The following is a 20,506-nucleotide window of genomic DNA, read 5'->3' on the forward strand; positions in this document are numbered from 1 at the left end:
CGGCGAGGTTCGTCCTGATAAAAGACGTCCTGTACAAGAGAGGTTTCTCCCGACCATATCTAAGATGCTTGGGTACGGAAGAAGCAGACTACGTTATGAGAGAAGTGCATGAAGGAATCTGCGGAAACCACTCAGGATCCAGATCATTGGTACACAAGCTCGTGCGAGCAGGTTACTATTGGCCCACCATGCAGAAGGACGCCGAAACCTACGTTAGGGCCTGTGACAAATGCCAAAGGTTCGGCAACATTATTAGACAACCGACCGAAGAGCTGACCCCGATGACGGCCCCGTGGCCGTTCGCACAATGGGGATTAGACATTATGGGACCATTCCCTACAGCTGTACGACAGCTGAAATTCCTGGTAGTAGGCATCGACTATTTCACGAAATGGGTGGAAGCTGAAGCTTTGGCCACGATCACAGAGAAGAACGTAAGGAGCTTCATCTGGAGATGCATCATATGCAGGTTTGGCATTCCTAGGGTCTTTGTCTCGGACAACGGGAGGCAGTTCGACAACGGCCATTTCCGGGATTTTTGCTCCCAGTTAGGAATAAAGAACCACTACTCCTCCCCCGCCCACCCTCAAGCTAATGGACAGGTCGAAGTCACAAACCGATCCTTGCTCAAAATCATCAAGACTCGGCTCGAGGGGGCGAAGGGTATATGGCCTGAAGAATTGCCGAGTATACTATGGGCATACAAGACGACGGCAAGAACACCCACAGGAGAGACACCGTTCCGCCTGGCGTACGGAGGCGAAGCAGTCATCCCGGCAGAAGTCGGACTCGCAAGCTATAGGGTACACAACCATGATGAGAACAAAAACGATGAATCTATGCGACTACAGCTCGACCTAGTGGATGAGATCAGGGCAGCAGCAGAATAAAGGCTCGTTAGGTACCAGGATCGCATGGCCAAATACTACAACTCTCGGGTCCGACACAGAGACTTCCAAGTCGGAGACCTTGTTCTTAGGAAGGTCATGGGCGCCGCTAGGGACCCTACCCAAGGGAAACTCGGCCCCAATTGGGAAGGTCCTTACCGAGTCTCGTCGTGGCAGAGAAAAGGTACTTACCACCTTGAAACATTGGAGGGACAGAAACTACCACATCCATGGAACACCGAGCACCTACGGAAGTACTACCAATAGGAGCAGCAGCATGAAGACCAACTTCTTTTATTTTTCAGCAAAATTATAGTTTAACTCCTCAGATTTATCGTTTACTTTAGTTTCTTTTTTCGCAACAATACTTTTTTTTAGCCCAAGGGGCAGGATTTGGTTTTAATTACTTTTATTTAAATGCATAGCAATAAGAGGAGTTTTATTCAGAAATTGCTGAAGTATATTGTTCCTCCGACGGTCCACTAAGTTTACGGCCCAAAAACGACTAAGTCCATAACTCACGGACTAAAGAAAAATCTGTCGGATTAATGAAAGATGTCAAGGCATCAAGGCTAAAAAAGCCAAGAAAACAATGGTCCGAAAAGGCTAAGCTAAAAAGCTGACGGTCCAATAGATAGTGCTATCATATGGATCGAGCCTTCAAAACCGACGGACCAACGGAGATGTCAAAAGACATCAAGACTTATGGCCATAAAAATAACGGTCCGAAAAGGCTAAAGTTAAAAGCTGACGGTCCAATAGATAGAGTTATCATATGGATCGGACACTCAAAACCGACGGACCAACGGAGATGTCAAAAGACATCGAGGCTAATGACTAAAGAAAATAATGATCCGGAAAAGCTAAAAACAAAAAATCGACGATCATCTAATGGGACATACCAAAGAAGCCATCACTGAAGAGCTGACGGTCCAATGGATGAAAAATTTATATGGTAAACGGTCAAAGTACTGACGGTCTTACTAAAAAATGAGACTACTTACAAATAAGTTTCTCCAACCAACAAGCCTGTAAAGATGACGAGCTAATCAAAAAAGGCTAAATATAAAAGAATAATGGAGATCTCATTAAAATTAGTCAAGCAATAAAAGTCAGTGTATATGTTCAAAGCAACGGACAACAGGGAGTAGATGGAATTACAAGCAAAAAGCCCAACAAACATAAGGGCACTTGAAGACATTGTTCAAAAATTACAATTAATAACAAGGATTAAGCGGCAGGAGCATCCTTGGAGACTCCGTCAGCTTTATCCTTCATAATTTGATCTGAAGGCCCAGCAGGGGTAGCGACAGCAGGCTGGGCCAAAACAACCCCAGCATCATTAAGCAAAGAATCCAAACTGAGGGGTTCGTCATCTCTGTCAGCGGCAGGAGTCATTGGAACGGAAGTATCCATGGTGATTCCAGACAGATCCAGCTCCGGATAAGCTAACGACACTTGCTTCAGACAATCATCGAAACCTGCGCCATAGTAATCAGCACAGGAGTCGATGAAGGACTGAGTTGTCTTAAATTTTTCGACTGCGTCAGTCCCAGCCGTCACCACTTGCGCACGCAAAGATGAGACCTCCTCCTCAAGTTTCTTCTGCTCGCCCTCTGCTTCTCCTAACTTCTCCTTCACGTCCTTCAGCTCTGTGTTTAAGAGACGGACGGCCTCCTTGTATTACGCCTGCTGATCCATCAGGGTGGAATTGTGCCTCCTCACCCGAGAGACGACGCCTTTTTTGGCCACGCATCGGTCTTGGAGTGCTTTAACACAAACCAAGGCCTGAAGGAAACACAACCGTCAGCTATTGAGAAAGATAAAGATCAGATTAATCAAAGTAGGAAGCATACCCGTGCAATATCAAAGAAGGCTGACGCCCCCAGGTCATCCGTCCCAAGCTGAGCACAAGGATCCAGATCCGTCTGTTTAATAAGAGACTCCAGACCCTCGACAGCGTAATCCTTGTGAGTCAGCAAGCAACGGGGCCCCTCAATGACGGGACCAGAGGAAGTCATCACTCCTTTCCCAGCACCGTGACTAGGCTTGGGGGGTGACTTCTGGGAGGGCACGTCCGTAGGAGTGACGGCCACCTTCTTGGAAGGAGGATCATCCTTTCCGTCAGATTTCCTCTTGATTGAGCCCTTCAAGGAGGAATGAGGAGTTGACGCTCCTTCCTTTCCCTTAGCTTTATCTTCTTCCTTCTTACGGGCAGCAGCGGCCCTCACCCTTTGCTTCGCAGCCTCCATCTCTGCACAAAGAAAGCTAACGGATAAATAAACTGACGGATGAGTAGTAGCAGACGGATTAAACAATGCATTTACTTACGTTTTCTTGAAAATTCTTCCAACTTCCGAGCTTCGACCGTCGGCTCAGGACCACCACAATACAAATGTAGAGTGTCTAGGGTTATCAAATCCCTACACCTACGTTGCTCAAGTGGGATGGTGAGTATCCGACGAATGAATTCCCTTTGTTCGTCAGACACCTCCGGACGAGCGATGGCTGAAACAAAAGGAAACAGACGGTGTTAAAAGAGACGGTGACAGTTACATAGAAAAGAAAAAGCGACGGTAAAAAGAAAGGGGGGCAACCTGACTCCCTAATATAAGCCCATGTGTTATCAAAATAACCCCCAGGCAACATGTCTCATTCATCCGGGCGGCACACCCAGTCCGTCCCCTTAACAAAGAAAAATCTGTTCTTCCAATTCCTATTCGAATCCGGCATATCGAACACTAATCTTAAGCTCTTTTCACGGGGTGCAAAATGATATGTCCCCTTGGCGGATACTTTATGCTGAGGTCTGTAACAGTAAAAGAACTCGTCAAGCGAAAGTTGACGGTTCCCTCCACTCAGACGACCCCAGAGGACCTCAGCACCAATAAAGATCCTCCAAGCATTCGGAGATATCTGGCTGACGGACAATCCTAAGAAATCCGCCAGCCGACGGTGTAAAGCCGTCAGTGGAAGTCTAAGGCCAGCTGCGAACATGGCGTCATACATCCCCACATCAGCCGTCCTCCCTGTATAACACTTCTCATTCTTTTTAGGGAGACGGAGAGGAATGTGATCTGGGATTTGGAAACGAATGCGCAACTCAGAAAAAACTCTGTTGCTCATCTTTGGGAGAAATTTATTGACGGCCCACTCCTCTGGAAGGATGAAGGGACGATTACCTCCAGAACTCCCCGAAGTTCCCTCACTGGACTCTTCGTCACCCTCATCCTCACTACCGTCACTACAGCCTCTACCTCAGTCGCTATCGATCTCCTCGTCACCTTCCTCCCAGTTACCATTATCAACAACTTCCTCATCGATCCCCTGGACCTCAACCTCACTTAACATTTTTTCCCTAACTCCCTCGACACGGTCTTCTACGTCAATACTAAGGGATTGGGCTGACGTTTCTTTTCCTGACGACTCAGAAAAGCCGTCGGACTCTTGACCTGAGCCAAAAACTTCGTCGTAGCCCGCTCCGTCGCGGACTGACGACTGATCACTCGACGCGTCACTTGACATCTGACTACCTACAAGTGACGGATACACCCTAAGTCCCTAGACTGACGTTCTTAAATAAAAAATTCTTTGGGCAAAAGTAAAAATAAAAAGAGAAACAAAGAGAAGGGAAGAGGAACTTACAGGTGAAATGGATCTTGAATAAGTGAAACAACTTGAAGGATGACGATATTGGTAAAAGTTGACGGAACGAATCGTTTGTAAGAGTGACGGTTTCTCTCTTGAAAGATCTTCGAAGTTGAAATAGCGAAATAAAGCAGTGAGGCGTGATATTTATATAGGGGGAAAACGCACGAAACGCGAGGCGACGCCCGTGCCCAGAAACGAGGCCAACTACCGCGCGCCACGTGACCTTGCATTAAATAGCTCGCGGCCCGAGGAATCATTCGTAATTCTTTTTTAGAAATAACTCCACATGCTGACGGTTCTAAACGTCAAGCATGTAGAGTAGGGGGCAACTGATGAGGATAAAAGGAGCTGCGCCTCAGACTGACGGTGTTATGCTGTCTCCCATAAATAAATAGACGGAGCAATATCTGACGGTTATAGTTGATGCCTCCAAGGTTGACGGTTTCACCAAGTGACGCCCAAAAAGCTGAAGGAGATACATCGAGGCTGACGGACTGATCATAAAGTCGACTTGCTTCCCACGTTGTAAGTCAAGAGTTGACTTGTTTCCCACGCTAGAGAATATTCAAAAGGACTCCTATAAGGAAAGGATCCCGGAAAATACGCCCAAAGGGACTCCTATAAGGAAAAGACTTCTACTCCAAGGAAAAGAGGGATGACCCTTGCTACTATAAAAACCTTAGCACTCTCGTTACTCGAGGTACGCATAATTTTACCCTCTCTAGCACTCTAGAGCAGTGAGAATAGTTCTAACTTGACCTTCGGAGGGTATTTGGCCGGTACCACACCGGTGCTCTCTGCTAGGTTATTCCTTTTCGTTGTGCAGGTGCCATTTGCGATCGTACGAGGAACGTGTGACTCATTGGTGGTATTGTTTTCGGTATCATCAGTTTTGTTTTGTGGGTTTCAGTTAGCTCAACTGGTAAAGTTTCTGATGGTTGTATAAGAGATCTGGGGTTCAATCTCCACCTACACCAAAAATTGATTGGTGTCTTGGTCTGATGATAAAAATCTATCATCAGGAGCGAATGCCATAAATTGAAACTCTCTTTAAAAATAAAATAAAAAACATTGTTTTGTTTTGTTTTTTTTTTATGGAAGTACATCTAAGATTGTTTAACACAAACTAATACATGTTGAGTGCATCTCGGAATAATGTTCGTCACCTTTCTTTGTTTCCTTTATTGTGGTCGATCCGCTCCATACGTTTGATTCAATGACGTAAATTTATGTATTGAGCGGAAGGGATTTTATGTTATGAAATTCAAATAGATATAAATACTAGTCAAACTCAAAAACACGTGCCCCATGTTTACATGGGAAGTTGATAAATTTTCTAACCAAACAATCTAATCCTAGTGTGAACGAAGCCCTGTCACGATCTGAGAAATTTCTGAGTGACCTTCATGGTCAAGTCCGACGCTCAAGCCTATTAGTATTACATCAACGTATACAAAATTAATATATTCACACAAAAATAAAATAACAATAGGAATTAAAAAAGTGTAAAGCTGTTTTTTGCTTCACCTTCTAGAATAAAAACACTCCTCCCCGATAATATAAAATAACAAGAACATTAGTTTTTATAATAAATAAGTAAATAAATACAACTTTCAACACCAATCCCACGCTTAAAAACCATACACCAGATAATGTTTTCACATTACTATTTAAAATAAATTTTAAACACAAGAACATTATTTTTAATAATAAAATACATTTTCAACACACACAATCCCAATTCCCAACCATAAACCAGATAATATGTTCACTTTAATATTTTAAAATAATGTATCCATTCACACACACAAAATCATTCACAACCCTCCACTATTATCATATTTAATATATGGTGAAGAGGTTTATGACATGGCAGTTGGAGACTTGTACTTGATCCAAATTTTAGAATTGATAATATAGTTTTGCCTAAAAGGAAAGGCAGGAAGCCAACATTTGCTTATTTAGGCAAGAAATTGTGTCTATTTCATGATTTAGATTAATATTACAAATTTTAAAGATGAATATAATGCTACATCATTTAAAATTTTAAATGATGTAACATCATGTATTTTGTTGAAAACAAACAATTACCAAACTTTAGCCCCAAAATTTTGAATGTCAACTACTTACTTAGATACATAAAATAAATGAATTCCTTTTATGGATTAGGTTAATTATTATGATTCTTGTTCTAAAAATAATAATAAATTTAAAAAGTCTATCTAAAGAATGAATAGAATCTAAAAGTCATGTTATTATAGTTTTAAATGATGTGATCACTATTAAATGCAAGGAATAAGATGTGAATAATGGGATACATGACTTTCAATTCATTTTTTTTTTCCTAAAGCATATGATATGTTAATGGATGCTTGATTGCATAAATAAAGAAAAAAATCAAACAGATTCCACCGCATTAAAAGTTGGTATTACAATTATTAAAAAAAAAAAAAAAAAAAAAAAAAAAAAAAAAAAAAAAGCTTAACCTTAATCTATGCTTATTATTCGACAGACTCTTAAAATTTTTGGTCCAAGTCTTTCAAATTTCACGTGAAGTAGTAGGAATTCCATTTTGCATATTTGGGTAATCTATCGTACAATGTGTCGTGAGTGGATTAGAGGACAAGAAAAGGAAGAAAAGAAAGACTTTGAACAAAAAAAAAAAGTGGAAGTAGAAAAAAAAGGAGGCGCGGGTAAAGGTAAACAAAACAACACTGTATACAAATACAATACACAATAGTGAGAAGAAAAGTAAACGGAAGTAAAGTCAGTGTGTGTGTTTATTTTCTTTGCTTTGCTTTTCTTGCTGGTTTCATAGGTGTTAATGGTGTTGGTGGTGATTGGTGACTGCCAGCCAATACTTTTTATATAAACTTCGTACTATCCCAACTCCAAAACTATATTTTTATTTTATTTATTCTCTCAGAACTCTCTCACATTATAAAAGACTCATCTCACAAACCCTCACTCTTCTTCTTCTGCTCTGTTTTGCTCTGCACCACAAAAGTTGGAAGTAGAAGAAAGCAAAAGCAGAGATAGAAATGAAGAAGGGAAGCTTAATCCCTGACCTCAAGCTTTCTCTCCCTCCTCCTGATGAGATTTCCTTCTCCAAGTTCCTGTAACTCTCTCTCTCTCTCTTCCACTTTGTAAATTTTTTTTTTTTTTTTTTTTTTTTTTTGAGTAATTGGGGTTGTGGAAAATTGGTAGGACTCAAAGCGGAACGTTTATGGTTGACGATCTACTGGTGAATAGAGATGGGGTTCGAATTGTTACTCAAAGCGAAGTTGAAGCTGTAAGATTCATATATATTTCAATTTTTCAATTTGGGTTTCTGGAAGTACTTAATTTGAAGAAATTTTTATAAGCTTTCAATTGAGAACAACTGGGTCATCTGGTTTAGATCGGTATTTTAAATTATTTATATTTTGTTCTCTGAATTTTAGCTTCTCTATGTTCAAATCAGCAAAAACAAAATTGAATCTTGAAGTTTGCAGTGTTAGGAGCATTGAGGGGTTTTGGTTTATTGGATCCCAAATAGTTAAAATTACAGGCTTTAATTGAATTTTCATTCTTTTTTGTTTAATTTAAATTGGGAAGCCAAGTTAAGTGATTATAAAAATGCTGAAGACTTTAGCACTGGCTTCTCAAAGCTTGTTGTGCCCCTCTCGGGTGAGAAGTTGTTAGTTGAATATTCAAAACCTTCACAAAGCACTAATAACCCTGTTGAATCCATGGTTATATTAGTTTGTGATAGCTTGAAGCTTTATAATGAAAGGCTGATTGTTTTTGGCTCATTCTGATTTGTGGAAAGTTACAAAATTTTCATCTAAAACTGAACCTTACATTGTCTTGTCTTCAATGGGGACCAGTTGAGCTATAGCTTGCCTAGTTGCCTCAAAGAATTGGTATGCTTTGGTTTTTGTGATACCCCACCTGGTTAGAAAGAAATTGATCGTGGCTTGCTTCGGAATATACTTAGTAATCTGACTTTTGGGCTAAAGAAAAATGAGATCCACCCACCGAATGTCATTTACTCATTTATTGAAATTTCATCTGTATTTCTAATTTGTCAAATGACGGATTTAAAATATGTTATGCCCTGAGTAATTTCCTCCATGATAGGTTTTATCATCTTGACTATGTTCTGACTTCTCTATGTTTTTTTCAAGAATACCTTGTAATTTGTTTTATGCATATGCCTATGTGTTCAGCCACCCCCTATCAAGCCATCAGACGACCAGTTGAGTTTAGAAGATCTAGACACAATTAAAGTCATCGGAAAAGGAAATGGAGGAATTGTGCAATTGGTGCAACACAAATGGACTGGCCAGTTTTTTGCATTGAAGGTAGTGCAAAATTTAACACTATTTTACATTAATCATGCATTTTCTTACTTCATTCTTTTTAAAAAAATTTAGTCATATATCTTCTAATGCACTTTAACAAAGTCAGTGTCCTTATCGTTTTCCTGTAGTTCTAATTTCAAGCAGTATCAATACAACTGTCATAGTTTTACATGTCTCATCTTCACAAGATAACATATTGAGCATTATCGCAGCTATGGCATTGGGCATCAATAACTTAAAAACCTTGTTTAGTTGGGAGTAGAAGATAGATCAAAGAGTTCTTGAAGCTATATCTATTTCAGTCATAATCTGACACTGGTCTTTACATCATTCATCCTCTTTTTTTGGAGTCAAAATATCATCCTTCACTTCTTATTACATTTTGACATTTAAAACCACATTTTCAAGATGAGTGAGGTTGAGAGCTTCTATATGTTTCTACCACCTGATGTAATCCATTTGGATTGCTTTTTAAAAGATATCAGTGCAAGATTATTTTATCAGAATTTAAGGGAAACAATTTGATAGTTCTTGCAGTCCTTAAAATAGCTATTTAGTTTTCCCTCTAAATTTTAACAGGTTAAGTTTCAAATCGTGCTATTAAGTCAGGCAAAAAAAAGGGTGCTACTAATAAATCCTGTCAATTGATGTCTCAAATGATACTCTTTTCTTTTGTTGCTATCTGGCTTTGCAAATCAACATTCCTGTCAACCAGCATTAGAGGCTACTTCCATGCAGAATTGTTTATCTCCAAGCTTTCAGATATTCAATCCAACTAACATTTGTTCACATTTTACTATTTACATATCTCTCATTGCTTTAACATTAGTTCTTATGAATTCTCCCATATCCAGGTAATTCAAATGAATATTGAGGAGTCTTATCGCAAGCTAATTGCTCAGGAGTTGAAAATAAATCAGTCAGCACAATGTCCGTATGTTGTTGTCTGTTACCAGTCTTTCTATAATAATGGTGTCATTTCAATCATATTAGAGTACATGGATGGTGGATCTCTATTAGATTTCTTGAAAAAGGTCAGAACAATTCCAGAGCCATATCTTGCTGCCATCTGTAAGCAGGTGGGAAAATTTGAATATCATATACTTATATGAAATTCTATCTATAGCAAATATTAATTCAAACATGTTATTTTCCTGTTCTTCCTTTTTATTCATTGATGCAGGTGCTGAAGGGTTTGCTGTATCTTCATCATGAAAAACACATTATCCACAGGGATTTAAAACCTTCTAATTTGTTGATAAATCATAGAGGGGAGGTCAAGATTACTGACTTTGGTGTGAGTGCAATAATGGACAGCACTTCTGGCCAGGCTAATACTTTTCTTGGCACATACAACTATATGTCTGTGAGTAATTTGATAAATCTTATAAATGTCGTACCTATCTCTTGTTTGTCACTGTTTTCTTTTTGGTAGCTGCTAATAAGTGTCTATTTGGCTATATATGACATTTGCCAGTTGTTTATGTGCAATGTGTTTTATAGCCAGAGAGAATTGTTGGAGGCAAATATAACACCAAAAGTGACATTTGGAGCTTGGGATTAGTATTGCTTGAGTGCGCAACAGGCCAGTTTCCATATTCACCATCAGAGCAGAGTGAAGGATGGGCTAACTTCTATGAGCTCATGGAAGCTATTGTCGAGAAACCGCCACCTTCTGCACCTTCTGATCACTTTTCTCAAGAATTCAGCTCATTTATTTCTGCATGGTAAAGATTAAATTTTGCTTGTTTAAGTTATGAAGAGTCATATAGACTTCATTATTCTTCATTATAGGCTCAAGATCCATTGGGTGTGTGTGTAACCTACCAATAGTTGGCTAACATATTTGCCATCTGGTTGTTTTATTTTTATCCTGTATGTTTGCAACTTCTGATCTCATGAGGTTATATCCCTATCCTGGGGATCTTTTGTTTATTTTAGTGTACAGAAAGAACCAAAAGATAGACCGTCAGCACATGAACTTATGGTATGGATAATCCCTGCAATTCTATTCCAGCTTTATAGTTAATGTTGAACAAATAAAGTAGGATGTTTGTTTAGTCTAAATCTGATGCTATTTTACTGTTTTGAAACACAGACCCACCCTTTCATTGCCCTGTATGAAGACTTGGACATCGATCTCTCATCTTACTTCACCAGTGCGGGATCTCCACTTGCAACCCTATAAAACTTGTATGGTATGTCCAAGTCTTGATTTTCAATGCTGAACTTGAAAGCATAAATCTCTTGCTATTCTGTAATTATCATATGAAACTGAGATTTGAAAGAACAGCTTGCCAGAAGTTTTGAAGACATGGTGAATGATTTTTAGTATTCAGTGCAACTGAAATAAAGTGGTTTCTTGAGCTTATGCCGGCAAGCACTAAGGTAGATCTTTAAAGATTGGCGGTCAGGGTGTCTCATCCAGAAGAGTCGGAATCTGAAGAGAAAATGTATCATAAGGTTGGGTTTTATGTTGTCAAGGAAAGGCGGCGTATGTGCAATGATACAAGGAATAGGACTTATTGTTAAACCTATAGAAATAATAATTGTATGAAATTATCCTTGAGGAACCTGCCAAGATTTGTTTAGTTGCCTGCCTAGAGTTGCAAATGCATCAGACTTAGTGTTTGAATATTGCAATTTTAACATGTTCTAGTAACTTTTTTTCATGAATGTGCATTTGCAAACAAATATATATAGCCTCTTCCCCAAACTTTTGGTTTGGTGGTGGGCTAGGAAGCACACACACTTTATTTAAAGTGTCATACTCGTGTAGGACACTTGATACGTTTGAGACACTTATGCATGCATGTCCCAACCGTATCATTTAAATAACAAAAAAATTAAATTAAAGGACATGTTCGGGACATGAGAACAAGAGGAATCAAATACCATTTAACAAAACAAAAGTTATGAATTTGCTTTATTATCCTTTATTACTCTTAATTTGATATACGGCACTACATGAAAAATAAATGCTTAATAATATATATAAAATATAAAATATAAATATAAATATATTTAATAATTATTTAATAGATGTGTTCCACTATGTCCATGTCCTATTTTTTCAAAAATTGTCGTCTGTTACTCAGATCTGTGTCCATGCTTCTTACATGATGGTTTTTTATTTTTTAGGGTATTGGGGGGATCGTTATTTGTTGAACTCTCTTTGAGCTTTTCGCACAAACCTTAGTGCAAGCAGAATTTCGATAATGTTAACTTGGTTTGGGTTTCGGAAAGATTGTGGGGGAATTTGATTCCTGGATAATTTTCCTACTTGCTGCAAGAGGAAACTAAAACATAGGGCAATTAAATTACAAATTAAGTCCCTGCCTGGACAACAATGTGGCTGTACGAGTATATATTCATATCAAGATGACAATAAAAACTGCAAATACTCGCTATTAACTTAGTACCTAAACCAACTCAGGAAGGTGGTGCATGACAAATCTAATTAAAATGTACTCTGTAGTCTGTATTGCAACTTTCAGTATACAAAACTCTATCGTATCACAATCAGCCCATGTAAAAATTGAAGGGCTGGACCATATTACTGATCTATTATCTCATATCTCAAATACTCCAGTAGATGGGTGAACCTCCTACTAGAGTTTTCTCTTAAACTTCCTTTGAGCTTTCAAGTCTACCACTATGACAGTGATGTTGTCTTTACTTCCCTTTTGGAGAGCAAGCCTTGAGAGGTACTCTGCTGCAGCTTGAGCTGCAGGATCAACGCCATCATTCCTTTCTGCGGGTAGGGTATTACCATGCTTTTTGTGCCACACAAGGATCCGCTTTCTTGCAATATCACAAACCTCCTCGTTTGTCATGACATCCCATAAACCATCACTGGCCAAAACCAGGCATTCATCTTCCTTCGACCGGGGAACAAACATCACTTCTGGATCCGGAATGACCCATGGTTTCATGTAATTATCACCTGAGGACGATAGAGCAAATCAGAAGTCAGATTGATCACCTTCATCCGCATGGAATTAGGACATTTCAATCAAAATGGTATAGCATGTTCTCTATATAAATTAGGAGGATCTCTAGAGGTTTTCTGATTGGAAGTTCATTAATTAACTTAAACCAAATGTTCTTGTGCATGAATAATAGTTTTAGTGTTAGTGGCAACTAAAATATAGGAAGCTATCAGCTCAGAAATGCTGGAATAGCCTACATGAAAAGGAACTCTTGTTAAACTGAACAATGTTATGGCATCAACAAGATGTCATTATGATATTGACACTGTGTATGTAGCCGTGCATGTGTATACAATGTGATCCCTTTATGGTTGTCTTTGGTGTGACGAGATCATTGTTCGCTTTCTGCAGCTAGTTCATATACTTTTTTTGCCAGTCATTCACTCTTACATGTTTATTTCCAGTTTTGAACTCACAAAAATAATCAGACAACTAAGATATTTATAGTTGATTTCTTTGATCTAATAGTATAGAGAATGTGACATGACACTAAATATATATTTAGATTTATAATATTTAATTTAAACAATAAAATGGATCAATTTCAAACGAGATGATCATTTTCCTGAGATCAAGGATCAAAGATGCGTACCAATGGACCTGGACATTGCAAGAACACCAAAAACACGGTACCCTTTCCATTCTATGATCTTGCCTCCTGCAGCTTCTATCCTTGCAAGTTCATCATCTCTATTTGGCTGAAAACAGCATAAAGGTAACTAGAAAGATTAATATCTCAGGGAGGGACTCTCTGTGACCAAGTGCAAAACTACAAAGACATGCCTTACTTTGTGATCTACTGACAATGGAATAACCACTTTTCCACGGGACAAAACTGCTCTTGAATCCCCACAATTTGCAACGATTAGGTGGGTTGAACACAAAATGGCAACTACAGCAGTAGAACCAACAGTTTCAGGGGCAATAGGTATTTGATTAGTCTCAGAGTTGCTTCCACTGTTGCCACGGTGAACTCCCCCAATCTCTTCATCAACTTTGACAAAACAATTGAGGAAGGCTTTCTTCCATAGCTCCTGACAACTAATCCCAGTACATCCATCGGACAAGCTCGCTTTGGAAATTTCTATCTCCTCAGTCAAAGCCAAATGTAGACGTTCGTGGCAATAATTTGCAACCTATAAAAATAAAGCCCTTCCAATGAAATCAATAAACTTGAAGACGTATAATCTAATGAGAAATTAGAAGAAAAGTGGCATAACCATACCTGACACCCGCCATGACCATCATAGACACCAAAGAAATGGGCAGTTAAAGGACTTGAATGATGATTCATGCCATTAGGAACATGTTCCTCCAACAGCATTCTAGCAGGAATATGCAAGAATCGGGGTACAACCGCAACATCATCTTCCATCTGTGGCCTCATTCCACACATGGATGTGAAACCCCAAAGGGGATGAGAATCCAGTTCAAATATATTTTTGCTACTTGTTCTACATATCTTCTTTTCCTGCAGCACCCCAGACTCAGAAGGGTCAGTAAATAATTTTGGATCAGATCCATTACATCCACTGCCTTCCTTACTCTCAAGATCCAACACCATTGCAAAAGGATCTTGTGCATGCTCCAACTCAACATTTGATTCTTTCAGTTTGGACTTGTCAACAATCTCAAAATTCATCACAGTTGTACTTATCTCAGAACTATTCCCATCTAATGACATGAGGACACCTTCCTGGCTTCTCCAATCAATCTTATCACCTCCATTTTTAGTAACGAAATTTGAGACAGTGGTTCCTCCTGCTTCCCTGTTCTCTACTTCTGCAGATTGTGATACTATACTAATTCTACTTTGTGGAGTATTACTACCACAACCTTCTTTTCCACCTGAAATTGACTCATAAGATGGATTTGGCTTTGTTGTGGGTTTTGACAACAAGAAGGTTGTGTTTGCAAGAAACTTGAGCCCATTGATTTCCTTGTGGGTTGTTATCAATGAATCATTACAGATCATATTATCTAGCCTAAATGGAAAAGAAATGGGTGGAGACATCTCCTTCATGATTCACTTTTGCCTTGTAAAAATAAAACTTCAGACTTTCCTAACCCTCTAGAATCACATAAACTACAATTCTTCAACTACTTCACTTCTATTCTCATATAGGTTGGATTCAGTGAAGAAACATATGATGGTTTCAGTGTGTATGAATTGACTTTGATTGGAAATATCCCTATACTCAACAAAAAGTAAATAAAAGAGTTTACTATAATCTGAGATAAAAAATAACCCAGATGCATGAGCAAAGTGAAGGAGCTAAGGATGAATGAAATAAAAATTGTTAGACAAAAGGATTTGAATTTCCATTTTGTGAGAATCTAAGAATATACTGAAACTGCGTGCTAGAAATAGATACCTGTAGACCCTATTAAACCTTTCCAGTTCTGGACGCTTCTCTATTTAACTCCATCAACCAGAAGAAGACAAAAGACTAAAAATATGATAAAAAATCGTTTCATCTACCGCTTCAACCAACCCTTTGATCCATAGACAAAAAAAAGAAAGTGAACCTAATCAGACAGTGAAGCCTAGAAAAAACTTTTCCCACCATCTAACAAACCCAAGAAAAAGAAAAGAAACAATCAAAACAAAGATAGTGAAGCCTAGAAAAAACACAGGTCCAAATTAGTTACCTGAATTTGAGGCAACCCATTTTAGTTACTTTCATGTTTCAACTAAAACTCCTTCTATTAATCTTTAGTGCAACAAAAAAACAAAAAACAAGTCACCACCTACTTTGTCATTCACATCTCTAGAGATCTTTCATTCTAGAGTTTGTCAAAACAGTATCAACTCGACTATCAGGTATCAAGAATATACTAGTATTTGCTGAAACATTATCAATGTATACTTTCCAAAAACAATGAAAACACAGAATTAAAGCAAGAATGGATGTGTGAGTTGCTTTGCTTACTGTTTCAAAATACTGATATTAAGGCATGAAAAAGAAGTGGACAAAGACAAGAAGAGGAACCTTCTCATAAAACATACAAATTACGATTACTTTTTTTTTTTTTTGGTAAAAGATATTTTTTTTTTAAATCATACAAATCACGAATTCATGATTACGTTAGACTATTATAAAAAATAAAAAATAAAAAACAGAAATAATACACGTGTCCAATAGGCAGAGTCATATCTTTGTTAGAAAAATAAAGTAGCTAACCTTTGTTGGCACAATTGGACTTTTAAAAGAAAAAAAAAAAAAAAATCTTTGAGCAAATAATTTAAGTAATTAGTTCCCCAATTATATTTAATCATATTATTTATTGATTAATGTAACACAATTATATGGATATAATATTGTCTTATATGGTTACTGTTTTTTAAGATTATATGCTTGAATTTAATTGAAGAATTTAAAATATTACATATTAATTATTTATTGTCAAAAATCTAACAAGCACATACAATAAAAGATTTGGCTTTATTTTTCTTTGAGGTTCCTTCCATCATAATGTCAAAAAATAAAATAAAAAATAAAAAAATCAGCTAAACAGCTATATTCCATGCCAATCACAGTTATTCTTATTTTATATATATTTAGATCAATTATACTAGTACATCTTACATGATTAAAATTTAATACTTATTTTTCAGGTTTATTACATGAATCAAGAATAATCTGATGCGCTAATTCTCATGGAAGATTCAACCTCCTACGTGTGTGTCTTGAGGTTGTGACATCTGTGTAGAATTAATCATAAAATATATCAAATATTATATATGAAAGACTACATAGTATACATGGGGGCGACCTTACAAGATAGTTTGATTTTTTTTATTTTTTTTTAATGAAAGATGTTTCATTTTTTAAAACGTAATGCAGAATATATCTAAGACAGGTAGAGATTCGAAAGTCACTGTCAACATGTTTTGAAATTCAGGGAGTCGGTGACCAAAGTGACGTGATAAAGTAAGAGTGAGAGTTTTAAGGGAGATGAACAAGTGTATCGTTTGTTTTTTTGATCTCGTTGTAACACCTGTGTTGTCAGTTGTGTATCATTTAGGTACATGCATGCACTGACAAATTAACCTCCCAAGTAAGAGAAAACTATCTTTTGTGATTCTTTTCCTCACAAATTTGCATGCTAGCACCAACCTCAATCCTCTTGTTTCTCGCCACATGTTCAACCGACCTTTTTGCATGGTTTTCTTAACCCAAACATTATCCAATAGATCGAGGTCTTAAAAAGTCTAGTCACAGCTCACAACAAAATTTTACAGTATTTTTAATGATCGAAAAAGTTGATGTTATTAATTTAAAAAATATTTTTAAAAATTTTTATAGAAAAAAAAAATTAATTTTTTTGAACTTTTTATATTTTTTAAGAAAGTGATGTTAAAATTTTTCTAAAATAATTTATTAGTAATTACTCTAAAAGTATTTGTTAATATGACATTTTATGATATCTTTGTTTTTGAGTTATAGGCATTCATATTTGAGTTTGTAAAATAAAAATTTTGAAAAAAATAAAAACTTATTTTAAGTTTTTAACACCCTAAAATGCTTATTTACCTATCTTAACACACATTATTTTATAACTTACGCTACATTCTATTTCTTATTTTTCACATCAATATTTTTAATTTAATTTCTCTCTCTCTCTCTCTCTCTCTCTCTCAACACTTTCTCTTTCACAAAAACCACCAAATCCATTATCGCCAGAAAACACAAAACCCAAAAAACTCAACATCACCAGCGACAAACCACCATATTGGAACAAAACCTAGCAAACTTACTATCGTAGCAACTACCATACCCACAACCACTGTGACCCAAACCTAAATCGAAACAAATCGCAACTAATGTGACATAGCCACATACCCATCCACAACCACTGCGGCCCAAATCGGAACAAACCACATGCCCTAACCACAACCATGACTTAAACCCAATGATCTCCAACACAAACACAAATCTCCACCACAACCCACAACCTCCTCCACAAATGCCAATCTCCACACAGATTCGAGAGAGAAAAAGGGTCCAAGATTAATTGAGAGAGAGAGAGAGAGAGAGAGAGAGTAAAAACCAAATTATTCAAAAAAAAAAAAGGTAGGACTTGCTATAGTGAACTCTTACTAGTAAAAGTTCATTGTAGCAAAGTTGTAAAAAGTTAGTACGAAATAAAATACAAAAAGATGGAGTAGGAACCTACAATGAAATATAATAGCACTACAACTCTACAAGGGTAATAAGAAGTGAAGAACAATAAGGCATTATGGGATGTGAGCATCTTAACCATAGATTTGACTTTTATCTCAATAAAGATCATACTGATGTAGAGGTTATGAGTTAAACTAAGTCCATCCAAAAGTCCCAAAAGTTTAATCACCATAGAGTGTGTGAAGCTTATTGTTCGAGATCGAGCTCCCGACCTATTTTGAATTGATTGGTTTGGGCCAAATCCATGTGAATGGGTGAGTTCACGTTGGTGCCTCTCAAAATGGAGGTTCAATTGATTACATTTCTCACCTAGATTAAGGGTTTTACAATGGAGTCGTCATTTATTTAATTATTGGAAAAAATAAGAAAACTACAATTGAAAAATTCATCATTTTATTGATTTGAGAATAAATGTACATTGATCATAAGAAATTACATAGTTTTGGTCCTAAATACAATCTAATATAAAGTACATGACTTTTTTTCCTAGTTACAATTAGAGCATCACCATCAGGTCTTCTATAAAAAATGTCATTTTGACACACCAAAAGCCTACCTTATTATTTTAACACACCATTTTACAATTTACCATTTATTAGATGTTCTATTCTACAATTCAATACATTAAAATAATATATACAATAAATTAAAATAATATTAACACAATACCAGTCCAAACAGCCACCAACCAAACACCACTGCCACGACCAATTGCCACCAACCGAACACCACTGCCACAACTAGCTGCCACCACCCAAAACTACCAAAATAAAACCCCAAAATCAACCCCCCACCACACACAGCCTGCCAGCAACACCACCACCACCACCATCACCACCCACAGCGCACCTGCAACCACCATCACCTAAAACTTCCAAATTAAAGCCCCAAATCAACCCACCACCACACACAGCCTACCAACAACACCACCACCATCACCACCCACAGCCCACCTGCATGATCGGCCACTGCTGGCAAGATCAGCCTCAAGGCATGATCGGCCATTGCTGGCGAGATCGGCCTCGAGTTGAGCAGTGGCAGGGAGATCGGCCTCGAGGCTAGGCAGCAGCAGCTTGGTGAAGTCTGTTACTCGATGAGATCGGCTATAGATGAGGACGGCGGTGTGCTCTAGAGAAAGGAAGAGAGGAGAAGCTGAGAGTGAGAATGAATGAGGAAGAGAGACTCAGCGCAGATGGGAGAGAGAAAAGACAGGTGAGAGAGGAGAGAGAAAAGTAAGAATAAAAAAAATTAAAAATTTATACCATTTTTGTATGTACCGTGCCAAACATAAGAGCATTCTCATCAGGTGTGCCAAATGCCAAATATTTGGCATTTGGCACACCAAACCCCAAAATATGAGCCTCATGAGATGTTTCAAATGCCAAAAAATTTGGCACACAGCTACAGTACCATCTCAAATATGAGACGGTACGGACATCCATGCCAAATTTTTTTATTATTTGTTTATTCGCTCAGACTTTCTCTCTCTCTTTTCTCTCATTTTCGTTCTTTTCTCTCATCTGTGTTCGTTCTTTTCTCTCTGCATCTTCGTTCTTCTCTCTTGTCGATCTTGCCAAAGCCGCCAATCTCGCCGAAGCTGCCGATCTCACCGGAGCCATAGTCGTCCTCCACAGCTCCCTCTTCACTCTCATTCTCTTCCTCTCTCATCCTCAAGCCGCCTGAAGCCAATCTCACCTAAAGCCACCTCAAGCTGCTGAAACCAATCTCACCTGAAGCTGCCTGAAGCCTATCTCGCCGTCGATGTCTCCCGCCTAAAGCCGACCTCACCGCCTAAGCTGTGGGTTTGTTTGATTTGGGATGGGTTTTGAGGTTTGTGAATGTGGTGGGTTGTAGGTTAGTTGTGGCAGTGGTACTGTGGTTGTGGCGGCAATTTGGTGGTTGTGATGGTGATTATTAGGTAGTTGTGGTGGCTATTTTTTGGTTGTTGTGGATTTCTTTTTTCCTGGTTGTGTTGTTGTTGTTTTTTTTTTTTTTTTTTAAGGTGTCATTTGTGGACGTGGGTTTGTGCCAGTGGTGGCTGTTGGTGTTGTTGCGGCAGTGGTTGTTGGTGACCGTTGTTGCGGCAGTGGTGGAGGAATTGTTGTTGTTGTTGTAGGAGTTTAATATATTATTTTAATGTGGTGTAAATATTATTTTAATGTATAGAATGGAAAAATAAAACATCTAATAAATGGTGTATTGTAAAATGATGTGGTCAAATAGTAAAGTAGGTTTTTGATGTGTTAAAATGGCATTTTTTATGAGAGAACTGATGAGAATGCTCTAAGAGGGTACTATAACATGTCTCAAATTTTGACACATTTAACACACCTGATGATGCTCTGTTTTTTATGTTTGGTGTGCCAAATGTCAAATATTATAGCATTTAACACACCTGATGATGATGCTCTAAGAGATTGAAAATTACATGGAATATTTGA

At 37.9% G+C, this 20,506-nt stretch overlaps 2 protein-coding genes across 3 annotated transcripts; one reads left to right on the forward strand and one right to left on the reverse strand.

Annotated features, from left to right (window-relative positions):
* The first annotated feature begins 7,297 nt into the window (after positions 1 to 7,297).
* Positions 7,298 to 11,533, forward strand: LOC126714182 (mitogen-activated protein kinase kinase 2). Of its 2 annotated transcripts, none has more exons than XM_050414211.1 (9): positions 7,298 to 7,656; positions 7,746 to 7,830; positions 8,750 to 8,884; positions 9,739 to 9,963; positions 10,068 to 10,250; positions 10,388 to 10,611; positions 10,826 to 10,871; positions 10,983 to 11,082; positions 11,178 to 11,533. In XM_050414211.1, exons 1-8 carry the CDS (start codon positions 7,580 to 7,582, stop codon positions 11,070 to 11,072), a joined length of 1,065 nt encoding a protein of 354 aa, XP_050270168.1. In that variant the 5' UTR covers positions 7,298 to 7,579; the 3' UTR covers positions 11,073 to 11,082; positions 11,178 to 11,533. The 2 variants fall into 2 exon arrangements, with proteins under 2 accessions (XP_050270168.1, XP_050270169.1); XM_050414212.1 differs by having other exon boundaries at positions 11,252 to 11,533.
* Positions 11,534 to 12,224: 691 nt separating this feature from the next.
* LOC126714183 (protein phosphatase 2C 77) lies at positions 12,225 to 15,836 on the reverse strand. Its single transcript, XM_050414213.1, has 4 exons — positions 14,102 to 15,836; positions 13,665 to 14,012; positions 13,469 to 13,574; positions 12,225 to 12,830 (listed from the first exon to the last, which is right to left on the reverse strand). The coding sequence occupies exons 1-4, from the start codon at positions 14,897 to 14,899 to the stop codon at positions 12,496 to 12,498; spliced, it is 1,587 nt and encodes a 528-aa protein (XP_050270170.1). The 5' UTR covers positions 14,900 to 15,836; the 3' UTR covers positions 12,225 to 12,495.
* Between the last annotated feature and the right edge of the window lie 4,670 nt (positions 15,837 to 20,506).

This window comes from Quercus robur, chromosome 2 (assembly GCF_932294415.1).
Source record: "Quercus robur chromosome 2, dhQueRobu3.1, whole genome shotgun sequence".
Classification (NCBI taxonomy): Eukaryota; Viridiplantae; Streptophyta; class Magnoliopsida; order Fagales; family Fagaceae; genus Quercus; species Quercus robur.